Consider the following 25826-nt stretch of genomic DNA (forward strand, 5'->3'; position numbering starts at 1 on the left):
GAATGGTAACCTAAAATTCAAATTTTGATCATATAACTTTAATAAATATGATAGAAAAGTTATAAATTATTTATATGTTAAAATGTTAAACACCTTTATCTATCTATCTATCAAATTTGATAATGTAAGAAAATGAAGGAAATATTATATATAACAAACAAAATAGTCGCTTTTGGGTATGACTCAGTTCAGGAGGGGTGAAAACCGGAACCTACCCAATTTTTAATTCTAATATAATTGTGAAACCAAAACCTTTATAATTGGATCGACCTGTTTGGGCCCGTTGGGTAGACCCAAATCGTTTATAACCCTTTAAAGAATATTGAAAATGGGAAGGCTAGTGCAACAACAAGGTTGGTATCTCTTTTTCTTCTTCATTGTGATATGCTCTTCTAGGTAAGGGCATTTCCAACCCATACTTGATGTTCAAACTTTTTCTATTGGAGCATTTGATTCAGTCACATGATGTCAATTTTGGAGTCACACAAATTAATTAATATTTCTAAGGCAACATCATCCTTGTCATTGCAAACATGTTTTATGAGTTCGCCTTGTCAATTGTGGTATCAACAATGATTGCAATCGTGTAAGTCAGAGTTGTTTGTATATGCTAAAACTTTTTTTAAGGGCTGCAATTTATTTATTGTGATTGTTGTCCTTGTAATTTTTATTAGTTTTTTAAACTCATTTGGACATAAAAGCTTTGGTGAATCAATGTTAATTCATTTTTTCTCTTAAAAATACATTTTTACAAAGTAGGGCGTGCATCACATGGGTCACTACAAGTTTTCTACAATTAACAATAGTTATTCAAATTAGGGTTCAACTTTAATTGTATTGGAAGGGTTAGAGACATGGCCAAACCAGATCTACTGTCTGGCCATTTTTTTAATTTTTCTAACCCAATTGAGAAACTAATTCCTGATAATTTGAAATCTGAAATTTCAGGATCAAACTTGCACTGACTTGGACTATATTTGAAACCCAAATTAATTTTTTATCATACCTACAAAGTCCACCAAAGCAGCTCCAAAGTGGTGGTTCACGTTCAATACCAGACCCGAACTGGCCTCTAACTGAAGATGGCATAGTTGCAATGTGAAGTCGATTCAGCAATGCTCCTTTCTACAAAACCATTTTCCAAACTATCTTAGATATGTTGCAGCAATGTAAGCCTAAGTTTGTCTTAGGTTTTTCCCCAAAACACAGCAGAGGGTTGAAGAATTCTCAGCCCCAACACAATTGGTTTGAACTAGGGTTTCTAGGAATGAAGGAAGAAGATAAGAGAGAAGAGGATGGAGAGAATAGTGTGAATTATTCCTCCCCTCTTAGTCCCTTACCTAAAGCACTCTCCTAATCCTATTAGGAGTTTATCCAAATCAGATTTTGATCAAGTCTTTAACTTTAATTGGATGAGCATTATCTTCTAAAGAGAATGAGTACTTCATACCCAGATCCACACCCATTTTTAAGCCAAATCACATGACAACTTACGTTATCACATTAGTATTGGGTTTTAGGCCATTTTCTTTAATGGCTTAATAACTTAGGCATCGCATGGCCACATATGTATGATCATTGTATGGCGTGGTACCCATAAAGGTTTCATATATAAGTTCATAAATGTTTAGCCTCACCTCTAGAAGAGGTTAGGTCGAATTCACTACCTAGGGGTAGTGAACCCTTAACAATCAGCTTGGGCTCTATTTGGGCCCAACATTTAAACATAAATGATCATTGAACTCAACCACCCTATGAAAACCCAAGGATAATGGACATATGTAAGATGAAGCCCATCAGATAATTAGCACTGTAATGGTCTCTTACACCTAACTTCTTAGCCCACAATCATTAAAACATTACTCATAGGTAAGGACCTCTTCCTTGATTGCAAAATGTAGTATCATACTCTTTACTCAAATCCTGAGATTAAAACATTTTTCATTAAATAGTAATATAACATATAAATATATTTTGCAAATAATATTTTAAATATAATTGAAATCCACTGATGGTAGTTAGGGTTTCCATCAGAGAAAGTGTAAACTTTGATATTCACTTTGTCTAACAAAGGGGCTGATCCTATCACTATGATCACCTATTCAGGTAATATCCTAAACTACCCCAACAAACCTAGATATTTGACCGTTGATGGATCTCAGTAGTTGGCATATCAAAAGTAGTTTCATCCAAAACCTAGTGTAGTATCATAATCAAGTCTAAGGTTAAATGTAACTTTCTATTTTTTTCCATCTATCTCTAAGGACCAAGGCATTACTAGAAATTGATCCAAGTTCAATGCTTCTTCCAAGCACCCACTAATTGTGCTTGGGGTTTAACCCTTGCAACTGAGACAAGCTGCCCCACCAACTTGACAGTATATTAGTGTCAACCTTGTCAGGATAAAATCTCCAAATCTATCCAATGACTGAGAATATTCTAAACTAACAGGAGTCTCATAAGTGTCTAGTCTAAGGGGTAATTCACAAAAATGCACCAAATTTGATCATGAAACAATGATATACTTATATTACTTTTAAATGCTTATGTACAACAATATGATTGGAGCTAAGGGCATACATTGTCTAATAAATTGTAGTTAGACTAGGGATGATTATGGGTAGGCCTGACTTAGGTGAAAATAAGTCATAAAAGATTATAGGGCTAGCAATATCATAAGGTTCAATTTGCTTCACATTCCTTTAACAAAGCCCATGCATTGCACGAGTCCCAATTAGTAATAATCTATATTACTATTAAAAGTGGGAATAGTATATAGATTCTAAAATTTTTCTTAACTAAATTTCTCCATTGTTGAATATGATCTTTATATTATATCCATTCAATTTCTTCTTATTAAGTCTTATATTTAAGGTATTAACTCCCTTCTCCTTTCATTAAATCATATATTTATTTTAAATTAAATAAATGAGTTTTGTAGAAATTTTGACTAAAATACCCTTACTTTTGAATTTGGTCTTTGTCTAATTGAGACAAAAAGTGTAATTTAAACTATTACTTTTCACTTCATTTAACTCTCTCTTATTAAGAGGTTAATTTCCATTCTCCTTCCTTAAATTCTTTATTTGAAGTATTTTTTTTATTTTTGCTTCTCACCAATAAATTATACTAATTAAATCTATTACCAATAATTTTAACAATTAAAAAGCTATGTACTTAAATCCAACATGAAAATTAAGTTGTTCCTTTGTTAGTGTGGCAAGTATGTAGTTCAACCATCTAGGTCAAATGGGTCACCAGTGGTTTTATAGTTAAATAATAAAGGTTTAAAAATAAATAAAAATATAGAAATTACAAAAAAATTAGTCACACACACATATATATCATTTTAATAAAAATAAGAATGATAAATAAGAAATATTGTTATTAATGATGGAAATGAAATACACAAATTAAAAGTAACCTAAAAATAGAAACCTTTATCCTGTTCAAGTGATGGATCCATAGTTCAACCTTTCAGTGATCAACCCACATTGTTATAATTAAATAACAATAAATTTAAGAAAGAGACATAATTATTAAAAACACAAAAAAAAAATGCAGAGAACATTTGGGTACATCTCTAGTATTATTTATTTTATCATATTAAACAAAAGTTTAATAAATAAGAGTTGTTTTTATTAATGATGAAAATAGAATACAAATTTAAACTAATTTCGTGATGCATAAAGGTGCAGATTAGGTGGACTCAATTTGAGCCTAGACCAACCCAACTTGCAATTTTAGACAAACTGGCTTGTGTTTTTTGGTCCTTAGGTTGGGCTTGGACCTAGCCCAAAAGCTTGGACTTTAATATTTTTTGAGGTGTGCCTAGGCTTAGCCTTAGGTAGCTTCTTCTGACCATACATACATACATACATACATAGGCACATATTTGCAGACATCTATAACCAACCCAAGCTTGAGCCCAACCCAAGTGCATCAAATTTCAATGTGGATTGGGCCCAAATTGGATAGGTCAACCTTGACCTTGGGTAAGTCTTAGGCCTAGGTTGATTATGAACTTGGCCCAACTTGCACAACTTGCACCCTAATGATCCAACCATTTGGTAAATTGGGTCAAACAATGATGCCATAATTAAATAATAAAAATAAATAAATAGAATTGCATAAACAATATATAAAAATTTATGAAAAATTTTAACATATCTCATATAATATAGATTTGTCATATTAAACAAAGTGGCATAATAATAATTTTTATAATTAATTATGGAAATGGCATAGAAAATTTAAAATTTCCTAAAAATGAGATTCTTTTATCTTTAAAGTACTCAGAAAGGTCAACGCATGATGTCATGATTTTATAATAATAACTCAAAAAATAGAGAGAAATAAAAATTATAAAAACACAAAAATTTATCAAATAAATTTTTCTAATATAAATTCATTATGGATGGACCATGTCCAATCCAATCCAATAAATACTTCGGACCATTAGGTCTGGATTGGTCCAATTCAATATGTCTTATTGGTCCATCCAATCCGTCTAATTTAATTTTGATTTGGATGGGGTCCAATCCAAAATCGGTCCATTACACCTCTATTAAAATTTCTAGATTGTCATATTAAACAAAAAAATATGATAAGTAAGAAAATGACAGATGATACCCGACACTACCAACGATTAATCTCTTCATTTCTTTTAATATTAAATACATTTTAAAAAACAAAAGAACGGCAGAAATTTGCTTTTCAAATTTCAGTTTTATCAGACACCACCATAGCCAGGAATCTATGGACTAGCACTTTGATAGCCAGCTGGGCAAGTGGGTAAAAAATTAGAAATGATAAAAATTGGCATCGCCCGGACTCGAACCGGAGACCTTGTGTATTAATGTGTATTAATCCCAAAATTCTGCAACAATGTGTATTAATCCCAAACATCGAAGGGGAATTAAAGCCATAGTTAATGTAAAAAAGGGAGAAGGAACCATCAAGTATATATTCTTTGTTGGTGGGATCATGGGTTTCCCAGAAAAAATCAGGGAGAGAGATCTATTTGATACATTTCGCGTATCATATGTCAATTCAACGGCATCAGTATGGTCTGCACGCCCCTCACAGACCTGTAAAAACAGGAAGAAAGACTTTGTTAGTTAATTTAGTTAAACTGGAAATATAGGAAAATGAAGGAGAGAAACGGGACTGCAAGTATTTCTGTTACGATCCATTGGTTTCGCATTGGTAGTATGGGATGCTGTTGTGGGGTGTATATGTGTCTAGATTCCCTCTCTCTAACAGCTAGCTTTTAGGGGTGAATTCTCCTAAGGCACATAATAGATGGTATCAGAGCCTATACTACGCCTCCCAGTTGCAATCATGCGGCACAGGTGATGACATCGGTATTGCAGTGTTTGGCTGGAACTAGGGGGACTAATGCAAAGCCAGCCTGCATGAGCACCAGGACTGTGGAGCGTGGTGAAATGTTTCGATCCATTGGTATTGAATACCCAAAATGCAAAGCAATATAAGGCCACCGTACCCAAACACCCCCACTCTCCCATTACATTTACTTTTACCCACTAATCAAAAACGTGAGACATGTTACAATGTCGTTGGTTGCGTAGCCTATGTTCTAACTCATTGTTTACCTCATATGTATAAAATATGTACATTTAAATTTGTAATTAAAATTTATAAATATTTTCAATCAATTATACTTTGCAATTAGGCCATAATAAGAGATGACTATACAAAAATATATTTGTAAATTCTTTCAAACCCAACCAATTTGTCCGAGTTCAACTAAGTCTGACCTAACCCAACCCAACTTTAGTCCCATCTCAAATTGGGCATAAATTGATAAACCAAGGTTTGACCCTGGGTTTGGATTAACCCTCAACCCAACCTAATGAGCAAAAGTTACACCCTTAGTCATCCACTTGCATATAAACCTGTTTATGGTGGTCAAGTTTTAAAATATTAATACAATATGCCTTGTATCGGGGTATTGGTATCGCATGGTAATGATATAGGATACACTACGTCTGGAGGTGTATCCTGCTAATTGTGCATATTGGTCCCATATGGACCCATATCGGTGTGTATCACACAATATCAATTGATAAGGTCTAATACAAACTAATATGGAGGCGTATTGGAAGTTAATTTAACAATTGTCATTACTCTATTTAATAAAAGGAGATGACATTATTCAAACCCAAGTTGTCCAGTATTTAGTCTTAAAAATGCCTTTAATCACTATGCCACCTTTCATTTTATATTTATAATTGAAATAAAATAACCTTTATTAACTTCAATGTCCACATTTCACATAAAATTTAAACAAACAACTTATATTTATATCCAACAATTCCAACTACAAATTAAAAATAATAATATTCAAAACTAGAATTTTATAAACTAATGGAATAAATAATTTATCAAATACATATTTATATCAAAAAATAATTTTTAATCTCAAGAAATTCATATCTATAAAAATATTAATGATAGAATAATTATTATAATACTTAAATTTTATAAATTTGCACATGATATGTATCTTAAAATATTGATAAAATATTAATTAATATTTTCATTTTAATTAAATAAATACACATATTAGTTTCAAAAATAAAAATACTGCTTACAAAACATTTGAGAACATAATATGATTTGAGTCTATCAAATCCACTTGTCTACATTTATTTCAAAAATTGATTTTTTTTTCATTTAGAAAAATTATAGAATTAAAAATATTAAGATAAGAATGTATATTTTTATAAATTATTAATTGATACTTTAATTTATATTTTATAATAACATATTTATTTTTTATAAAAATAAAAATATTGTTTACCAAACATTTGAGTATTAATATTTTAGTTGACTTTTTTTTATTAATGTTAATGTTAATGTTAAAATTAAAAATAACAAAATAGAAAATAATTGATATAATACTGCAAATATAATAATTGCATGTGTTTTGTGCCTTGGACTTTAATAGAAAATAAAATACTAATGGTTTTGTGCATGTTTTAATTTTTAAAAATCTATATACTATGTGTCTTAGGCTCTTGATTGATGCATTGTCAATAAAATTGTAATAAATTGCATGATATTTATACATCCTACTATATTAATTGTAATGCATTTTTCCACATATATTATTAGAATATATATTTTCTCTGTGTTTATACATTATTTGTGGCTATTTTGACATTAAATTTAATATTTATTAATATATTTATAGAATTTATAGCATTTCCCTAGTGTATCAAAGCGTTTTCGTATTTTTTCGTGTATATCCATGCATTTTCAAAGTGTATCTATATCCATATTCGTATCTATACCCGAATTGTCCAATACGATACCTGATACCAAAGTTCAAAAAATCATTATGTATCGACCGATACATATTGTATCGGGAGCACCCCGATACGCCCCTACAGAGGGTGTTTCAAGGTTTTGACCAGTTCAGGGGGTGGAGGAACCTTAAACCGCCCCCCCTGAACCGGATTTGAAAAAAGTTAAAAAAATTAAAAATACAATACCAATACTGCCTACCCCTACCGGCGTCTCAAGCATATCGATATTTAGAACCTTGCCTGATACCAATACTTTTATCCTTAGTGGTGGTTGGGGGTTCTTAAAATGGAACTAGGTGGTGGGGAATTGGTAGCCCATAAGTTTCCAATATTAAAGTAACTTTAGAAACGGCCATTATTTTCCTATATGCGTTTATTTTTGCTTAGGTTCCATCTTCAACAATTCTCGGTGGTTTGCCTGTTAGTAAGACCAATTCAGGTGTAGGCATCATTTCTTCGAGACCACAATGGCAACCATGTCTTCTCTCGTGCTATTCCACTTTCCAAATTCTCTCCTTGGTATGTACAAGTATTTGAGCTTTTTCATGTAATTGCATTAGCTGTTGATCTGGGTTTGCAAAATGTTCACTTTGAAGGTTTTGGGATTTCAATGTCAATGACACAGGTTGTTCTCAGGTAACCCAGATGAGGTTGGCTTTTCTACCCAATAATGCCGAGTCCTAGAAAGCACTTTAGGAAAGATGGGAACTACGCCTTAAAATTCAGAATAAAACAGACACAGCTGCTTTCGTTGAGTGCCAAGAGAAACAATCAGCTATGGTTGCTTGAAATATTTTCAGAGAAACTAGATGGGAATAGGATTAATTTAATAATGTAGAAATTATACAACAGAGCAAATTTATTGGCAATGCTGGTATTATTACTCCCTAAAATTGGGAAAAGGCTACCCAAAAACATCAGGCTTGAAGCTCAACAATCTTGACAACTGAGGAGTCCCCTATCTTCTGAAATACAACAACCTGGTCATTAGGCTTTAGTAATCCCACCGATTTTCCATGATCAAATGCAAGTTTCAACCCAGACTCTTCACTAGAGACGCCAGAAGTAACCTGGAATGTGAGAACATTAAGTAATAGTTAGCAAAATGAAAAGAAAGAGAATGATGAAAATTAAACAAAAGAAAAAATATATTAATAGTGATACAAGGAAAATCACTTCCCTCGCCCAGAAAAGAAAAGGGAACCAAATTGAATAAGCTGAAATTGAAAGTTTTTAATATCAATTAATACACTTCTCCCTTCATGGATGGGTAATTCTTAGCATTTCTTGGGTCTGATCCAATGGCACTTCATTAGATACAAGCTTCAAAGACATTTGGAACATCCCAGACTGACCCCTGCCCCCTGCTAATATCAACTACTGTTGGTTCTAGATGACTAGACCATGAGATCATCTTTGGTTTGATCCATCCCTTCAAGATTAACTAAGGGTCTGACTCTTATAAGCCATCTATTACCTAGGGATGATGCAAGTCGGGTTGCCTTATTTTAGAACTTCAATTACATCAGGCTTGAGTTAGCATTTTTTTTTTATCAGTAAGGCTTGAGTTAGCGTTCAGCCCATTCAAATTTAATGAATGTTCAATCTAACCCAAGCTGCACCCCTACTATTACCAAAGGTAGGGATTTCCCATCCCAAAACATAGCCTATTAGTTTTAGTAGTCATAGATTACAGCTTTCAGTTTTTTTCAGAGGCTTCTTTCAGGCACTGTCCAAGCCCAAGGCAGGCAGCTCTATGTTTTAATGTGAAGTTGATAGAAAAACTAAGTTCATATTTCACTTGTATTCTATTCTCCAAAGAATTTAAGAAAGTGTTAGCAACATCACTAGTCGGAATTCCACATTCCATATCGACAATTAGTGTGTTTTCAACAATCCTCTGTAAATAACTTGTGTATGAGTTCTAAAGTTTTTCTCGTGTATGATGGTGTTCCTATACTTATGGAGTCTGCCCCTTCTTTCAGTGGTTCTACTTATTATTTTATGGGGAAAAGGACAGCATATGTCTTCCATCTCCTTAATAATCAGGTAATCAAGAGCAAAGGCCTTACCACATTAGGACTGGCCAAAATAGGATAGACCCCTCTGACAGCAAGCAATTGCCTGGCCTGCACATAGGAAATAAACAGATAATATCACAAAAAATGTCATAAGAAATAAGAACTTCTGAAACTGATAGCAAACATTGAGGCCTCTAAATAACTGACACATATTGATACCTGTGAAGTTCCAGACAAAGTCCATTTCAATGAATTTGTCCTAAGTCGTGGTACTACTATGGAAAATACAGGGACAGAAGGCCTATATTTTGCAACCAACCTATCAATAGAGTCACCTAGTTAGGAACTCAAAATTTTAACTTTCAAAATAAATTATTAATTTGTGGAGTGTTGGCACATAGAAGAGTACCTTGCTGCTCTCCCAGATGATGTAAAGACAACAATCATCGCTGCCTTTACTTTAGTTGCAGCACGCACCTTTTAAATGGGAGGACCATCATGAATGCAGTTGAAGAGAAGTTAAAAAGTGAAAGCAGTAATGATAGGGAAGAGTTAGATACCGCTGATGAAGCAACAGATTCTGCATGAGACATTGGCTCCCCAACATGTTTTACTATTCTCTTGTACTGAAGATACTGGTTGCAAACACTTTCAGCCTACAAAATGGTGAGCCTTTCTTTTGGTTAAAAGCATACTCATAGTCATATATTATATCTTGTAAAGGATCATACTTTATGATACAAAGCTAGTAAGCATTCCCCACAGATTTCACATGGAAAAGTATCAGTATGCTAGGGATATATTAAGTATTATACCACTATAGAGATACACTGCGAGTCCTGGGCCCAAATAGAGGGTTGTGTAGGTTGGAAGCCAGCATTAAAACTTTTTGCCAAACCCTTATTAAATTTATGAGCATGGCTCCAGAATTGTCACTTTGTGCTCATGCAGGAGCATTCACTAAGAGAGGAAGGAGTGATCTGTTTGCACATAGAAAGTTCAAGGGTCCAGAAGAGATAGGGCTAGGCCAAAAATGACACAGGTTGAAGTAGTGAGAAATGATTTGAGTGACTGATTTAACAATGGATATGACAATTAACACAGTTTTCTTGGTATAATGGTGAAGTCTTGGATTGAAACGTGCGAGAAAGAATGTTTGATTCTGAGAGCAGACACTTTATGCAAAAAATGACAGGTTTAGGACTGTATCTAGTCTACCCCTCCCAAGACCCCGGATAGATAGGACCAGTATTTGGTAATGGCCTTTTTATATGACAATGAACAGAGTTGAATGGCAGAAGAGGACTCATCTAGCCAACCCTGTATATATGAGACTAGGTTTAGTTAAGTTTGAGTTATTTTGTCATTCTCAGAGGCTTATATTTATTTACTCTTTATATCACTAGTAAATATACTAATTTATTATTAATAAAAATATACCCTAAGGTAGGTAAAGGTTTTGTCTCCCAAATACCTCTTATAGTGAATCTGATTTCCCTACAGTTCTCTGCAAAATTTTTTTTTAATTTGTTCTGAATACTTTCATTCCTGTAGTGCTTCAGTCAATTAGTTATTGGAACAAGGACAATTATCTTCCTGCATATTTATTAGAATAAACTCTGAATTGGCAGATGCACATACTTACTTCAGCACAGATTCTTCCAACAGTTTTTATTGATTCAACAGGATAGAGTCCTCGAAGTGTCTCTGCACCTAATAAAATACCATCCGTTCCTGAGATGAATACGTAAACATTAAGACATTGGTTTTGAACAAACTACAAATATGTGCCATTTTAATGTAATTAGTTATGAACCATCAAGCACGGCATTTGCAACATCAGTCGCTTCTGCACGAGTTGGCCGTAGATTGTTGATCATGCTATCCACCACTCGAGTAATTATGGCAGGCTTCCCAGCCATGTTGCACCTATGAACAGCAGATTTCTGAAATAAGAAGACCTACAATTGTAGAAAACACATTTTCACAAGCATAAGTACTGTGAAATGTTTCAAAGAAATGGCTACAATCCAGTAATGTCAAAAAGGCATTCTAAGAAAAACTTCCTTATCAATTGTAATCATATTTATTGCTGATAAAAAAATGTAATCACATTTATTACCAAATAGTAGAAAATCAGAGTTGACCATGATATGCTTCTACATGCAATGAAACTATTTCATAATAAAGGAAGTTTACCAGCTATGTTGCATGTGTTGCATGAATGTGGGAATTCAAATTGGAACCTGACATAGATATGAAGTGTTGCTCTATAAAAGTATCAACTCCAGGACATGATAGGTATATTTTATTTCCAATTTTTATGTAATCAATGGACCAACTGATGAAATAGAGAACAGGTTAAATGTAGAAGCACAAATAATGCAAATCCTCTTGACAGCTAAAACTTTATAATTGATTACAGCAAATCTATCAAGTACTTCAGATATACAGTTCATTTCCTAATCTTTGGATATGAATCCAAGTTGCTATAGTTTCACATCAGAATCAAAAATATAAGTCCCCTCAAGTACTTTGTCAGAACCTTTATACGCAGGTGCTAAGTCGATCAATTTGGGGTTTCAAAGAGTCTACATGACATAGTTCACTAATAAGGGTATCATGTAGCAAATTTGATTGCTAAAGAAACTCAATAAATCAACCAGTTAGGCACTAGTACTAACATTGAACAGGCACATAGAAGGCACAAACACACAGACAAAAAGATATGCCTATATGAATATGCATATGCTTACATGTGACCATCTGTTCATGCTCATGTGTCACACATGCATTCATGTAGAAATCTGTGTGTGCTGTGTAGAAGAAAATGAACAAAATCCAGGGTGCATAAACATATGAATATGGTCATGTGCACATTACATGTGCAGGCATGAATGCATGTGTATCAACGTGAATCAATTTTATTGCTATTTCCAGTACCAGTAGGAACTTTTTTTTATCAGTAACTGATCAAGTAATTTTAAAGGAAAGAATAAAAGGGTCATTTCTGATTGAAATGGAAAAATCTCAGGCTTACAATCATGAGCAAGTAAGTTTTAGTCTGAGAGCAGCCACTTGGTGTAAAAAATGTCAAATGTTAGGTCTGCCTCCAGCCCACCCTCCCGAGACCCTGGATAGCTGGGATCAGTATTGTGTAATGGCACTTTAAAGGAAAGAACGAAATAGTAGAGCACAGAGAAAATTGGTTCTCAAGCATTTCAATAAAAATGTGAAAAAATCCATATTGTCCTTGTGTCCATCTGCCCCACCAAAGACCACCCTTACATATTATTGTTTCATGAAGGGGCGGAACCAGGGGGGCCATTGCCAACCCCCCCACCCCCCCAACACACACAAGAATTAAAAAGAAAAATCTATGTACCACAGGAAATTTCATGTGTTAGCTTCTGGTTTCATGCTCTACCTGGAGTGTGCTGTACCTTTCAACCAGTTGCATATTGTAGTTTGGATTTTAATGAAGTATATCCTGTTACTTATCAAAAAAAGAAATGCTGATTTTTTAATCCACCTTACCAATAGAAGGCCTAAGTTGTTCGATTGATTTTCTGCTCACAAGCAATCAAGTATTAGTCTATGGCTACTATATACAAATTAGACTTGCATCAATGTACCTAGGGGTAGATTTGAGCCGAGCCAAGCAGAATATCTGGCTATGTGAGCTTGGCTCAGTAGAAAAACATGAGGTTCAAGTTTGAGCTGGAGACCTGAGCTCGAATTCGGCTCGACTCAGAAGTTCATTATGTTTGAGATTGACAGTGAGCCAATCTTCAAATAAAAATAAAAAAAAATTATGTACATCAGTACATGCAAGGTTCAAAATATTGATACACCCTGATACTGCAGAAGAGGTATATCAGTACTTTGAACCTAATGCCTTGTATTTTTTTTTTTTTAATTTTTTCAAAATTAGGGATGGGTGAAAATGATGTTAATTAATGTTTAAAACATTTTCTTTAAAAAACTTAAAACACCATATCAATGACCGGCCAATACAGTCCAATATGTTGCGAAATTTTGATCCTTGTGTACATGTAAAAAAATTATATATAATTATGCATATAAAAATTAAAAATTATATATAATAAAATCTCAAGTAGGCTTGCAAGATTCACGAGCCGAGCTTCATTGTTCTCGATCTTGTCTTGAAGCTCGGTTTAGGCAGAGCTAAATTGAGCTTTTCATGAGCCGAGCTTGAATTTTCTTAGAATATTCAGCTATTGCTTCTATACTTTTTTTTCATCAACAACAAAGATTATGAATTTCATTAATTAAGAAACACAAACAAGTAGAAAAAGAGGTTGTGAATTTACAATTCAAAGATATTTTGTGACCATAATCTCTACAATCTCACCCCCACCACATACAATTTTTTTGAGCCCAAAATAACTGTTGCCTACTAGCCCCTTTTTTTGTACCAATTGTATTTCAAGCTGCATATCTCTTGAAAACCATCTAAAGTGTCTGATTTCATTTTTGTAGATCCAAACATCTCTACTACCCTTCATTAACCAACTGATAGCCACTTTGGAGTCACCTGCAATAATCAATCTTTCAGCTCCCATTTCCTTGTCTTTTTGCACCCTAAAAACTGCTGCCATAAGTTCTGCCCCAATTAAATATCCTTCACCTATTGGAGTCGGCTGTAGAGGGGTAGTATAGGCAGTTTATATTAAGTTATATGTTGGATGTAATTACAAGTAGATCTTAAGTTAGCTGATGTGTCTCTCACTTAAGTGAGGGCATAACAGTAATTCTGATTTGTTTAGAAAGGTATAAATAAAGCCTGGTCGACTAGAGAGTTAATTCTTTCTTCTCTAGTTCGACCAGAACAGTTTTCTCTTCTCTTCTCCCTACTGTTTCTACAGTTTCTTCTTATTCCTATTATTTGGAATTATAAGAACACTATACCTGAATTCTATCATGGTATCAGAGTCACGATAGCTAGTTCAGATTAATCTTTTCTTTCTCCCTCTATTCAGCACATACTTTCCTAGCGTTTTGCAGATTTCTCATTGGTAGATAGGAGTTTCACAGAAGGGCTAAAACGGACTGATCGTTTTCTTGTTCTGGAGGTTTTCATGCTTCTAATGGGTAGAGTTGTTGCTGTTGTGTGTGGTTGGTAGAAAACTCTCTACTCGGCAGTTCGAAGAGGGCTGGTTCCAGGTGTGAAGTTGAGTGACAGTGCAAGTTTGTCTTGTGGGGGCTCAGATAGGTAGATTACATGGGTGTAGAAGTGAGGAACAGATTGTGATGTGTTGCAGAACCAAATTCCCTGTTTGTGAGGTGTACTGTCATGGATTATGGTGCTGAAAGTGGAAGACAGCAATGGTGTTGTTGCTGAAAGTGGGGAACAATGGTGAGTGTTGTTGCTGAAACCTATGATAGTAGGTACCCTAGTAATAATCAGTCATTGGTGTGTAGTGTAGTGACTAATTAGTGAAGTGGAGTGACAAACTAGTGGTAGAATTTCTTTCTTTTCCTTGTGCAGTCAATGGAGACAGCAGTGAATGAAAGTGTAGTGTGATGGTCCCTTCTGATTATCTGAATGTGCAGATGACATCTATCAAACTGAATGGTGAGAATTATGTGCCTTGGGCCAAATTTGTTGAAGTTTTTCTGAAAGCTAAGAAGAAAGTGAAGCATGTGAGGGAATATAAACCCCCAACTGATTCTCAAGGATATGATGAGTGGGAGCAAGATGATGCACAAATTATGACATGGCTATGGAATAGTATGGAACCCAAAATCAAAGTGAACTTCATGTTTTTAGATACAACCAAGGAGGCTTGGGATCATGCAAAGAAGCTTTATTCTGGACAAGACAACACTACTAGAGTTTACCAATTGTACCAAGAGTATTTCAATCTGCAACAGGGGAATCAAAGTCTTGAGGACTATTATGCTAGTATGAGAAATCTGCGAAATGAGTTCAATGTGTATCATCCTCTTACACCTGATGTCAAAATTCAACAATAACAGAGAGAACAGTTGGATGTGACCAGATTTTTAGTAGGGTTGAAGTCTGAATAGGAACCAGTAAGAGCATAGATACTAGGTGGTCTGCTCTTCCCTCTCTTGAGGAAGTGTTTGCCCGTCTCCGGAGGATCTCAGTTGGACCCACAAAGAACTCCACTATATTAGATAGGTCTGCATTTGCAGTAACGAGAGGGGGAGGCCGTGGAGTTAGAGGAGCTTGTGAAGGTCAGCCTAGTCGTGGTGGTGGTCGTGTTGGAGGTAGAAACTCAGGGGGAGCCCGTGGTGGAGGACGTAGTAATGGTCAGAGGAGGTGTATACATTGTGGTATGGAGGGACATACTATCAACTTTTGCTATGATCTACATGGCCCACCTTCGACCTGGGTAAATCAGGCAGTTGTAACTGGTGGTGGTTTAAGACAACAATATCATCAAACTGATCAAATACCTTCAACATCTACAAATGCCTCTAGAAAGGAGATGATGAGTGTTCCACGAGATGAGTATGAGCGGTTCATTCAGGGTACATCTCAGCAGAACACGACTACCCTTGCACACTTAGGTATGGCTTGTCTGGCATCCAAACCTTCCCATTGGATTATCGATTCTGGAGCTTCCGATCATATTACTGAGACTCCAGGTGTGTTTTCATCCCTTTCCCTGTCCTCCACATAGAGATGTAGATCGGGCCGTGCTACCCGCAGCCCGGCACAATCATGCAGGCCGTGCTGGGCCTGGGGTTTTAGGTCCGCGGGCTGGCATGGCATGGCACGACCAAGTGGACCGGCACAGCCCGGCCTAACACGGCCCATATATATATGTACATATATATATATGTATACGTATATGTATATGTATACGTATATGTATATGTATATGTATATATATTATATATATTTATATATATTTTATATAATATTATATAAATTATAATTATATAATAATATATAGTATACAATATATTAATAAAATAAATAATTTTTTAAATTTTATTATACTAATTTATTTAATTATTGTATATATAAGCAATTGTATACACAAAATTCATATAAAATTAAAATTTTAAGTTTTTTATCAATTTGTTTTTAAATAAATAGCTTTGGCCTGATGCACGACCCGACTTGGCCCAAGGCTCGGCCCATGGGCCAGCTCGGCCTACGGCACGACACGGGCCTACACGAGCCTGGGCCATGGGCCGTGCCGAGCGGACCACTAAATTTTTCACCGGGGAGGGCGGCACGACTCGCATTTTGCATGGGCCGTGTCGTGTTGGCCCGACGCAGCCCACTTTACACCTCTACCTCCACATCACAATCTGTTACTCTTGCCAATAGTTCTACATCTTCATATGTGGTGTTGGTAATGTTGACACAGACTCATTATCCCTATCCTCAATTTTATATGTTCCCAAGTTTCCCTTTAACCTGATGTCTGTTGGTAATTTGACTAAGTTTCTTAATTGCTCTATCATTTTTTACCCTTCTTGTGTGTTTCAAGATCTCAAGATGGGGATGAAGATTGGTAGAGAGCATGAAGTTGGTGGACTGTATTATCTTGATGGAGGTGGTTCGACAACAGCCCCTCAGACATCTCTTTCTCCTCTTTAGTGCAACTATCTGTCTCTTAAAGCTCTTCAGTTACTTGTTTCGTTGTTGAGTCATCTTTCTACTTTGAAAAGTGAGTCGTGTCAGTTTGGGAAACATCATCGTGTTCCCTTTAGTCCTAGAGTTGATAGTCGTATGTCGAGTCCTTTTTCTTTAATCCATTCAGACATCTTGGGTCCAAACAGAGTAGTGTCTTGTAATGGTTACAAGTACTTTGTAATTTTTGTTGATGATTATTCAAGGATGACATGCGTTTACCTTATGAAAGAAAGGAGTGAAGTGTTTTCTATCTTCCAAAAATTTTATGTTGAGACTCACAACCAATTTGGTGTACACATTAAAATTCTTCGCTCTGATAATGGCAGTATTTTTGCACACCATTTCAAGAATATTTGGAACAACATGGCATTATCCATTAAACCTCGTGTTCCTACACCCCTCAACAAAATGGGGTGGCTAAGAGAAAGAACTATCATCTTTTGGAAACTACTCGGTCCCTCTTACATCATATGAATGTTCCCAAACACTTTTGGAGTGATGGTGTGCTTACATCTTGCTTCCTTATTAACCGCATGCCCATGTCTATCCTTGAAGGTCATTCTCCATTCTCGGTTTTGTTTCCTACTTTGTCTCCTTTTCCTCTTACTCCCAGGGTTTTTGGATGTGTGTATTTTGTTCATAATCTTGGGTCTGGAATGGACAAGTTAGATGCTTGATCTACTAAGTGTATCTTCCTTGGCTATTCCAGGACTCAAAAAGGGTATGAGTGTTATAACCCCAGTTCCCGGCGTTCTTTTATGTGTCCCGATGTTACGTTCTTTGAGTCTGTTCCTTTTTCTCCGGGTTGGATGTTTCTTCTCTTCCATCACCTCCTCTTCTAGTTCTTATTGAGGACCCCATTCCTCTTGTATCAGTTGTGACCAAGTCTTTGCCTCCAGTGCAACTTCTTGCTGAACGACCACCCATTTGACAAGTGTATGCACATCGTCAGGTACCGGCTCCTCCCCCAACTTCGTCACTTTCAATAGATCCGACAGTTGTTCCCACCTCAACCCCACCCCCTGTTTCTGACCTTGATCTTCCTATTTATTTGCGAAAAGGTAAACGCAATTGCACTCTTCACTCCATTTCCAATTATGTTTTTTATCTCACCTTTCAGCTTCCCATCGCCAGTTTGTTTCTATGTTATCATATGTCTCTATTCCCAAGGATGTCCAGGAAGCTCTTCTCCAGGGTGGCTCCAAGCAATGGAGGAAGAACTCTTGGCCCTGACTCGTACTCATACGTGGGGCCTCACCACTCTTCCGCCTAGTAAGCATGTTGTAGGCTGTAAGTGGGTGTACACTGTTCAGTATTTACCTGATGGGAGTGTTGAGCGGTTGAAAACTCGATTGATGCCAACGGTTAATCACAACTGTATGGTATCGATTACATAGTGTTATGGACGCATTCCTCGGGAAGACGTACCGTCGCCACCGGCAGCAACAGGCACCTGACCCACCGCCAGCAGCAGCAGTGATTCAATGATTCTCATCCTACCCAATTCGGCAACAACAGCCTTATCTAGATTAGATTATATCATCTTGCTTGTTCTTATCTTATTGTTCTTATCTTATTCTATTGCTCTTATCTTATCTTGTTAGTAGCTTATCAGATTAGGATTATCTTATCTTATCCTTAGCAAGATAGAACTAGAAGTCTCCCTATTCAGCAAGGAGACTCCCTTTGATTAGGACTTTTGTAATCTCCTATTTAAGGAGACCCCATTATTGAATGAGGATATCAAATTTCCAGTCAAGAAAGAGAGTAAAAGGAGAGTTCGGTGATCTCTTGGACAAATCACCCTCTAGGACGCCAAGATAGGTTCAGCTAGGAAGGGGAGGAACAAGGGAAAACAAGAGCTTTTCCCCGTGGACCGACCCGTGACGAGATCCTACGCCCGGGCCCATAACAACTTGGTATCAGAGCCAACCGTCATGGGAGATCTGGAGCAACTATCATCCAGAGTCCACGAACTGGAGCATAGGCTCGTGGAAACCAGTGTGGAGGTTCGTGAGGTCAAAGACGATGTCCAGGAGCTGCGATGCTTGCTGGAATCGTATTTCTCTAACAAGGAGAGGAATCCAGAAGGAGCTGTAACCACAAACAGCCGCCGACCAGACTTGACGGAGTCGTCCAACGAACAGCAGGTCGTCGCCCCGGTAGCCGCAGTCATCCCCAAGTACAGCAGGCTGGAATTCCCGTCGTACAACGGCAATGGAGACCCCTTAGGCTGGCTGTATCGCTGCGAGCAGTTTTTCGAAATCAACAGACAGATGACCGGGATAAGGTAAATCATTCTATATTGCTAGAAGAGGATCATGTTAAAGTAGAAATAGAACGTGCTAAGGCACCAATAGATTTCACTACATTAAAGCTTCACAATTTGATGTATGAGAAAATTCATTTTGTGAAAGCCATAAAGGTGCGCAAAGATTTCAAGTCAAAGTATCCGGATATTGAACTTGTGCCTGAGGAAGAGTTTTTCACTTCAGCCCCTCAAGATATTAAAGGATCTGTACTATCAAAAGACAGTGCACATGACCTGATGCTAAAGCGGCTTAATTTTGAGCTTTTCCGGTGAAAAGAACTCTACAAACTTCATGAGAAACTGGAGCAACACAAGAAAATCCTTATGGAGACCATTGCACACCAAAAGAAGTTCCTTTCAAGTCTCCCGAAATCTCTGAAGAAACCATCCTTGCCTGTCCAACACCAACTAGGGGTTCTGCATACAAAGAAATTAAAGCAGCATAATTTAGCAGAATTACTGCCATCTCCACTCTATGTGATTTACTCACAATTGTTGGCTCAGAAGGAGGCATTTGGGGAGAGTATTGAATTGGAATTTATAGGAAGCATGAAGGATGCTCAAGCCTTTGCCCACCAGCAAGCAAGCAATTAAGGACAATGGTGTTTCTACAAATACAGAAATGAATAAGTTGGAGGATGATGCGCCTGATGAGGAAGAGGAGGGCCAAAGAAGGAGAAAGCGGCCAAAGAAGGTTACTGGAAAAGAGAACCTTGACCAATCAGGAATCTATAGATCTCATCCTCTTAAAATCATCCTTCATATACATGATGATGAGGTTTCAAATCCCAAGCTTGCAAAACTGGTTACTCTGAGGTTTGAATACTTATTGAAGTTGAATGTTGTATGTGTTGGGATTGATGGCTCTCAAGAAGGACCTCAGAACAACATCTTATGCAACTTGTTTCCTGATGATACTGGTACTGAGCTTTCCCATCAGTCAACTAAGCTCTTTGTTGGTGCTGCTGTTGAAGTCTTGGTAGAATGGTGTAATTTACCATTGGCCGAAGTCACATGGCTCCCATTGGCAGAGGTCCACGCCACATATCCAGAGTTCGAGCTTGAGGACAAGCTCGTAGTCCAGGAGGGGAGTAATGTTATGGACGCATTCCTCGGGAAGACGTACCGTCGCCACCGGCAGCAACAGGCACCTGACCCACCGCCAGCAGCAGCAATGATTCAATGATTCTCATCCTACCCAGTTCGGCAACAACAACCTTATCTAGATTAGATTAGATCATCTTGCTTGTTCTTATCTTATTCTATTGCTCTTATCTTATCTTGTTAGTAGCTTATCAGATTAGGATTATCTTATCTTATCCTTAGCAAGATAGAATTGGAAGTCTCCCTATTTAGCAAGGAGACTCCCTTTGATTAGGACTCTTGTAATCTCCTATTTAAGGAGACCCCATTATTGAATGAGGATATCAAATTTCCAGTCAAGAAAGAGAGTAAAAGGAGAGTTTGGTGATCTCTTGAACAAATCACCCTCTAGGACGCCAAGATAGGTTCAGCTAGGAAGGGGAGGAACAAGGGAAAACAGGAGCTTTTCCCTGTGGACCGACCCGTGACGAGATCCTACGCCCGGGCCCATAACACACAGACACCTTCTCCCCTGATGCCAAAATTGTTTTCATTTGTGTTCTGATCTCCCTTGTTGCTATGTATGATTTGCCCTTATTTCTGCTTGACATCAAGAACGCCTTTTTACATGGTGATCTCCTTGAAGAAGTGTACATGGAGCAACCACTAGGGCTTGTTGCTTAGGGTGAGGGTGATAAGGTATGTAGACTTAAGAGGGCTATTTATGGGCTTAAACAATCCCCCCATGCATGGTTTGGCAAATTCAGTGAAGTGGTGAAGAAATTTGGCATGAAACAGTGATAGGTTGACCATTCCGTATTCAGCTATGAGTCCAGTGCTGGGAAGATTTTATTGGTGGTATATGTAGATGATATTGTTATCGCTGGCAATGATAGACCAAGGATTGATAGGTTGAAGACTTACTTGCATGATCACTTCCAGACAAAAGATCTTGGCAAATTAAGATATTTCTTAGGGATAGAAGTAGTGGGGTCCAAGAATGGTATTAATCTGTGCCAGAGGAAATATGTTCTTCATTTGCTAGAGGAAACAGGGTTGTTAGGTGCTAGACCAGCTGAAACACCCATGGAACCAAATGTCAAGTTGAGCAGTGATGCAGGTGAGGAGTTTGAAGATCCTGGAAGGTATAGAAGGTTGGTAGGTAAGTTGAATTACCTAACCATCACTTGGCCTGATATCTCATTTGTAGTTAGTGTAGTGAGTTAGTTTATAAAGAATCCTCGAATTCCACATTGGGAGGTGGTTTTAAGGACTGTACGATACTTGAAGGGAGCTCTAGGTCGTGGTTTGTTATATAAGAGTGGAGGAAGTCTTGAGATAGAGGGATACAAGGATGTTGACTAGGCCTGTTCCATATCTAACAGAAGGTCCACTACAGGGTATTGCACTTGGTGGCAATATAGTGACATGGAAGAGTAAGAAGCAGACAGTGGTAGCAAGAAGCAGTACAGAGGCTGAATATAGAGTCATGGCACACAGAACATGTGAACTAGTGTGGTTGAAGCATCTCCTAGAGGAAATGGGGTACTCGATTGACACTCTTATGAAGCTATATTGTGACAATCAAGTTGCAGTTCATATCTCCTCTAATCCAGTGTTTCATGAAAGAACAAAGAATATAGAAGTTGATTGCAACTTTGTACGTGAGAAGGTGCTTAATGGAGTGATAAGTACAACATATGTGAACACAGGAAATCAATGGGCAGATCTGTTTACCAAAGGGTTGAGCCGGGGAAGAGTGGACTACATATGTAACAAGCTAGGACTATATGACATATACTCACCAGCCTGAGGGGGAGTGTTGGAGTCAGTTGTAGAGGGGTAGTATAGGCATTTTATATTAAGTTATATGTTGGATGTAATTACAAGTAGATCTTTAAGTTATATAGGCATAACAGTAATTCTTTCTTCTCTAGTTCGACCAGAACAGTTTTCTCTTCTCTTCTCCCTACTGTTTCTACAGGTTCTTCTTATTATTATTTGGAATTATAAGAACACTATACCTGAATTATATCAATAGTAAACAGAAAAAAAATCATGAAAATAAAAAAAAAAAGATGATTACAATCACTCGGGTGTTGAAGAAACACTGAGGGAGAAATGTCAAGAGAAACTTTCAGAATTACAGTTTTGTGATTCAAGTACAGTCCAAAGCCCTAGATTACCCAAACTACCTCCATCAAAATTCAGCTTCAATACCCCCTAACTGGTGGTGTCCAATCCCTTTTACTTTTGGTTTTTTAGATGACGATCCTTCAACTGCCCCCCAATTTCTGAAGAAATCATCAATTGTGAAGTCTGAGAACAATTCCATTGTCTTCACCAATGCGCTACCCTCACTGTAATCCTTTCAATTATCTTTGTTACCAAGCATTAAAAAAGATAATAACAACAGCAGCAATTTGAACAATAATAGTAGATTGTTAACCCTTAAACCAACAACAACTACATGAAATGTTTATAAATTGTAAAAATACAGACCAACATGATGGATTAGTGAATAAAGGGAAACTGGACCATCTAACCTTTTCAGGGGGTAGATCTATTCCTAAATTTCCACGAGAAAGTATAATACCATCTGCTTCTTGAAGGATGTCATCAAAATGCTTGAGACCCTAGCAAAATAATAGGTCGATAGTTGATTCATTTTAGTTTGACACCATAGTATACCCTCAAACTCTCAATGAAGAAAATTAAATAAAGCAATAAATCAGAAATTTGCAAGCTTTCTTCAAAGAATAGAATTTCCATTTCAAATGCAATTGCTCACCTCCACATTTTCAATTTTGGCAAAGATTTGAGTTTCTTGAAGATTCTGTGCTTGAAGAAAAGCTCTAAACTGCAGAAAACAATGACCTCTGAGACTAGTTCAAGAATTGAATTAAAGATTATAGCATTCTGATATTATTTTCTATCCTGGACTGCAATATATCATGTAGCACAAGAAACTTCTAGCAATGTAAGGAAGATTTGGGAATAACATATATGCTATTACAGTAGAGATGATCAGCTTCACTATATAAAATGGAGGTTGACAGGGTTGCAGGAGTACTACGTCAAGCTTCTGATTTCAAATCACATTACTCACCGAAGACCTCTGGCTCCTTTCCCTCAATCCTAAACATCCCATCTTAGCATTTTCATTCTTCCCCCCTCCCTCCCTCTTCTCTTCCTACTCAGTACAATTCCCCTTACTCTTCATTTACAGCTTGGTCTTCCTCCCCTCCTTGGAAAGCTGATGATTGATGTATGGGATCCATGGACAAATAGATTGAAGAATGTCTACAGAAAATCTGGACATTGTGAAAGAAATTCTAGAACAGAATTTTAGTCCTAGTGACAGAATCATCATAATCTAAGCCTTGTTCCACCTTTAAGGGGTTGGCTGCCTAACAAGAAAAATGAGAAGCCTAAAATATTATTAGACAAGTTGAAGATTCAATCTGTAATTCTGTGTTAAACACTTAACAAATTAACATTGATCCTGGTAATATTCAGCCAAGGCCATTGACAGAGCCCCAAGATGAGCTGGTTGTTGAGTCTGATGCACAGAACCGGTGAATCAGTGAAGGTGATGTCCATGCCATATATTGTCAAATTGTTCCTTAGAATGCAGTAACAAAGATGAGCCCTATAGATTTCAGCATGTCTAGTTCAGAATGCAAATTGGATTGAATTTGCCCATTCTAGTAAGAATACTTCCTGTTCTTTTATTCAATATGTTTGTGGTTTCTTAATTCCCTAATCAAAACTCAAGGACTTCTTTATTCCCTTAATCGAACACAAAAAAGATAATACTTAAAAGTTATTTGTCCATTATTTGGTCTCAATCCAAGTTGAAGAGAAGACTATGTCAAATCCATCATTCTACTTGATTTTGGCATACCAAACAAGCTTAATGTTGCACTTACCATGCTGAGTCCAGACTATCTATTTTTTTTATTTTATAAATTTAAAATTAGAGAATATTTATTTTGGAATGCACTGATTTTTATTAGAAATTCAGATAAAATTTCTATTGATCAAAAGTTCATTTTTAGAAGATCTATAGGATTGTCTACAAATAAGGAAATAAGTCAAAGTTTAATTTTTGGGGTGTTAAAGGAAAATGTCCAATGCGATATACTGATCTATAAATATGGGAACATTCTTTGTAATTGATCCAATTAATAATTGGGAATTGAATGAAGCTTTGTTTTGCTTTTGCTTAGATATGATGCTCGGGAGAAGTAACCTTTCCTCTTTGTTCTTACTGCATTGAAGGCATCATACTGAAGCTTTATGTGACTCCATGCATAATTTGGGAAGAGAAGTGTGAGTGTTTGACTATTATGTAAGAGATGCAAATGATAGAACTAGGAGAACAGCATTGATGAGAAAGTGATGATTTCCAGTAACTTATCCAAGGGATAGTAATCAATGCCGTTGAAGATTAATTAGTTTTATGATGTTTTTCTGAGTAGATGTTTTACATTAGTTGTTAGATAGGAGGTGGGGACCACAGTAGTTATGTGAGTCCAAATTTTATTATGTTTTTTGAGTGTTATATATGCTGTTTTATGTTTTGCTGCCCTATAAGGGCATAGTTGTCTTTGTACTTAGTATAAATAATAAGTGAAGGGGGCGGCCAAATTATTGCTCTCTTTTCTTTCCAACTTCTCTTCTCCTTCTCTCTTCCTTCTCTCTTCAAGAAACTACTTTCTTTCATATTTTTTAATTCAGCAGATTCCTACTTGGTATCAGAGCATCGGCTAGGGTTTCTTGAAGCATTCTCATGCAGCCCTAGATCAGCCAACTGCATGAAGTAGTAAAGGGCTGATCGATCTGCTATAGATTGCCCAGTTCTTGGAGTTTTTGGTGGGATCTAGACATTAGGAAGGTGATCTACTGTTCGGCATCAAAATCAGGAAGAATTGGAGTACGGGGAAGAGTCCCAGAAAAGTTGGACTCTTTGTTTTTGATATGATCTTGGGCGCCCAGGTATTGTTAGTTTTCTTTTGATTTTCTGAAGAGGGCGGTTTGGTTTCTGAAATTTTCTAGGCCTCCCAGACTGATCGATTCACTTTTCTCTCTGTTGGGAGGCATGGGGAGGAGAGAGATTTCCCTCCAGCTAGGGTTTTCTTCTTCCGGAAGGGTTGGTTTCTGTGTGTGTGGAATTAAATTATTTTTTGAAGGTCTCCAATCTATTTTTTCTTACTGTTGAACTATTTAAAATAAAATGGAGAGTTGGAATACCGAGATGAAATCTACCGGTACTGTGGGACTGGGTGTTAGAGGTAGTAGTGATATTTTTGGGTCTGGGATCATTACTACAGTAAAACTTGATGGTACAAATTATTTGGAGTGAGCACAATCGGCTAAGATGGCTATTGGGGCCCATGGAAAATTAGGGTATCTCACTGGGGAGGAGAAGA

At 36.7% G+C, this 25826-nt stretch overlaps 1 protein-coding gene across 1 annotated transcript in view; it reads right to left on the bottom strand.

The window, feature by feature from the left end:
• Positions 1-8140: 8140 nt before the first annotated feature.
• LOC104606028 (pyruvate kinase 2, cytosolic-like) overlaps positions 8141-25826 on the bottom strand; it is a 35287-nt gene continuing 17601 nt past the window's right edge. The window contains exons 8-16 of the mRNA XM_010271035.2: positions 23183-23251; positions 22938-23027; positions 11172-11316; positions 11001-11089; positions 9916-10011; positions 9765-9832; positions 9575-9674; positions 9407-9463; positions 8141-8404 (exon numbers count right to left, since the gene is read on the bottom strand). Coding sequence (XP_010269337.1) covers positions 8252-8404; positions 9407-9463; positions 9575-9674; positions 9765-9832; positions 9916-10011; positions 11001-11089; positions 11172-11316; positions 22938-23027; positions 23183-23251 — 867 coding nt within the window. The 3' untranslated portion in view covers positions 8141-8251. The remainder of the gene's footprint in view (positions 8405-9406; positions 9464-9574; positions 9675-9764; positions 9833-9915; positions 10012-11000; positions 11090-11171; positions 11317-22937; positions 23028-23182; positions 23252-25826) is intronic.

This window comes from Nelumbo nucifera, chromosome 2, assembly GCF_055504915.1.
Source record: "Nelumbo nucifera cultivar China Antique chromosome 2, China Antique-T2T, whole genome shotgun sequence".
In the NCBI taxonomy this organism is placed as follows: Eukaryota; Viridiplantae; Streptophyta; class Magnoliopsida; order Proteales; family Nelumbonaceae; genus Nelumbo; species Nelumbo nucifera.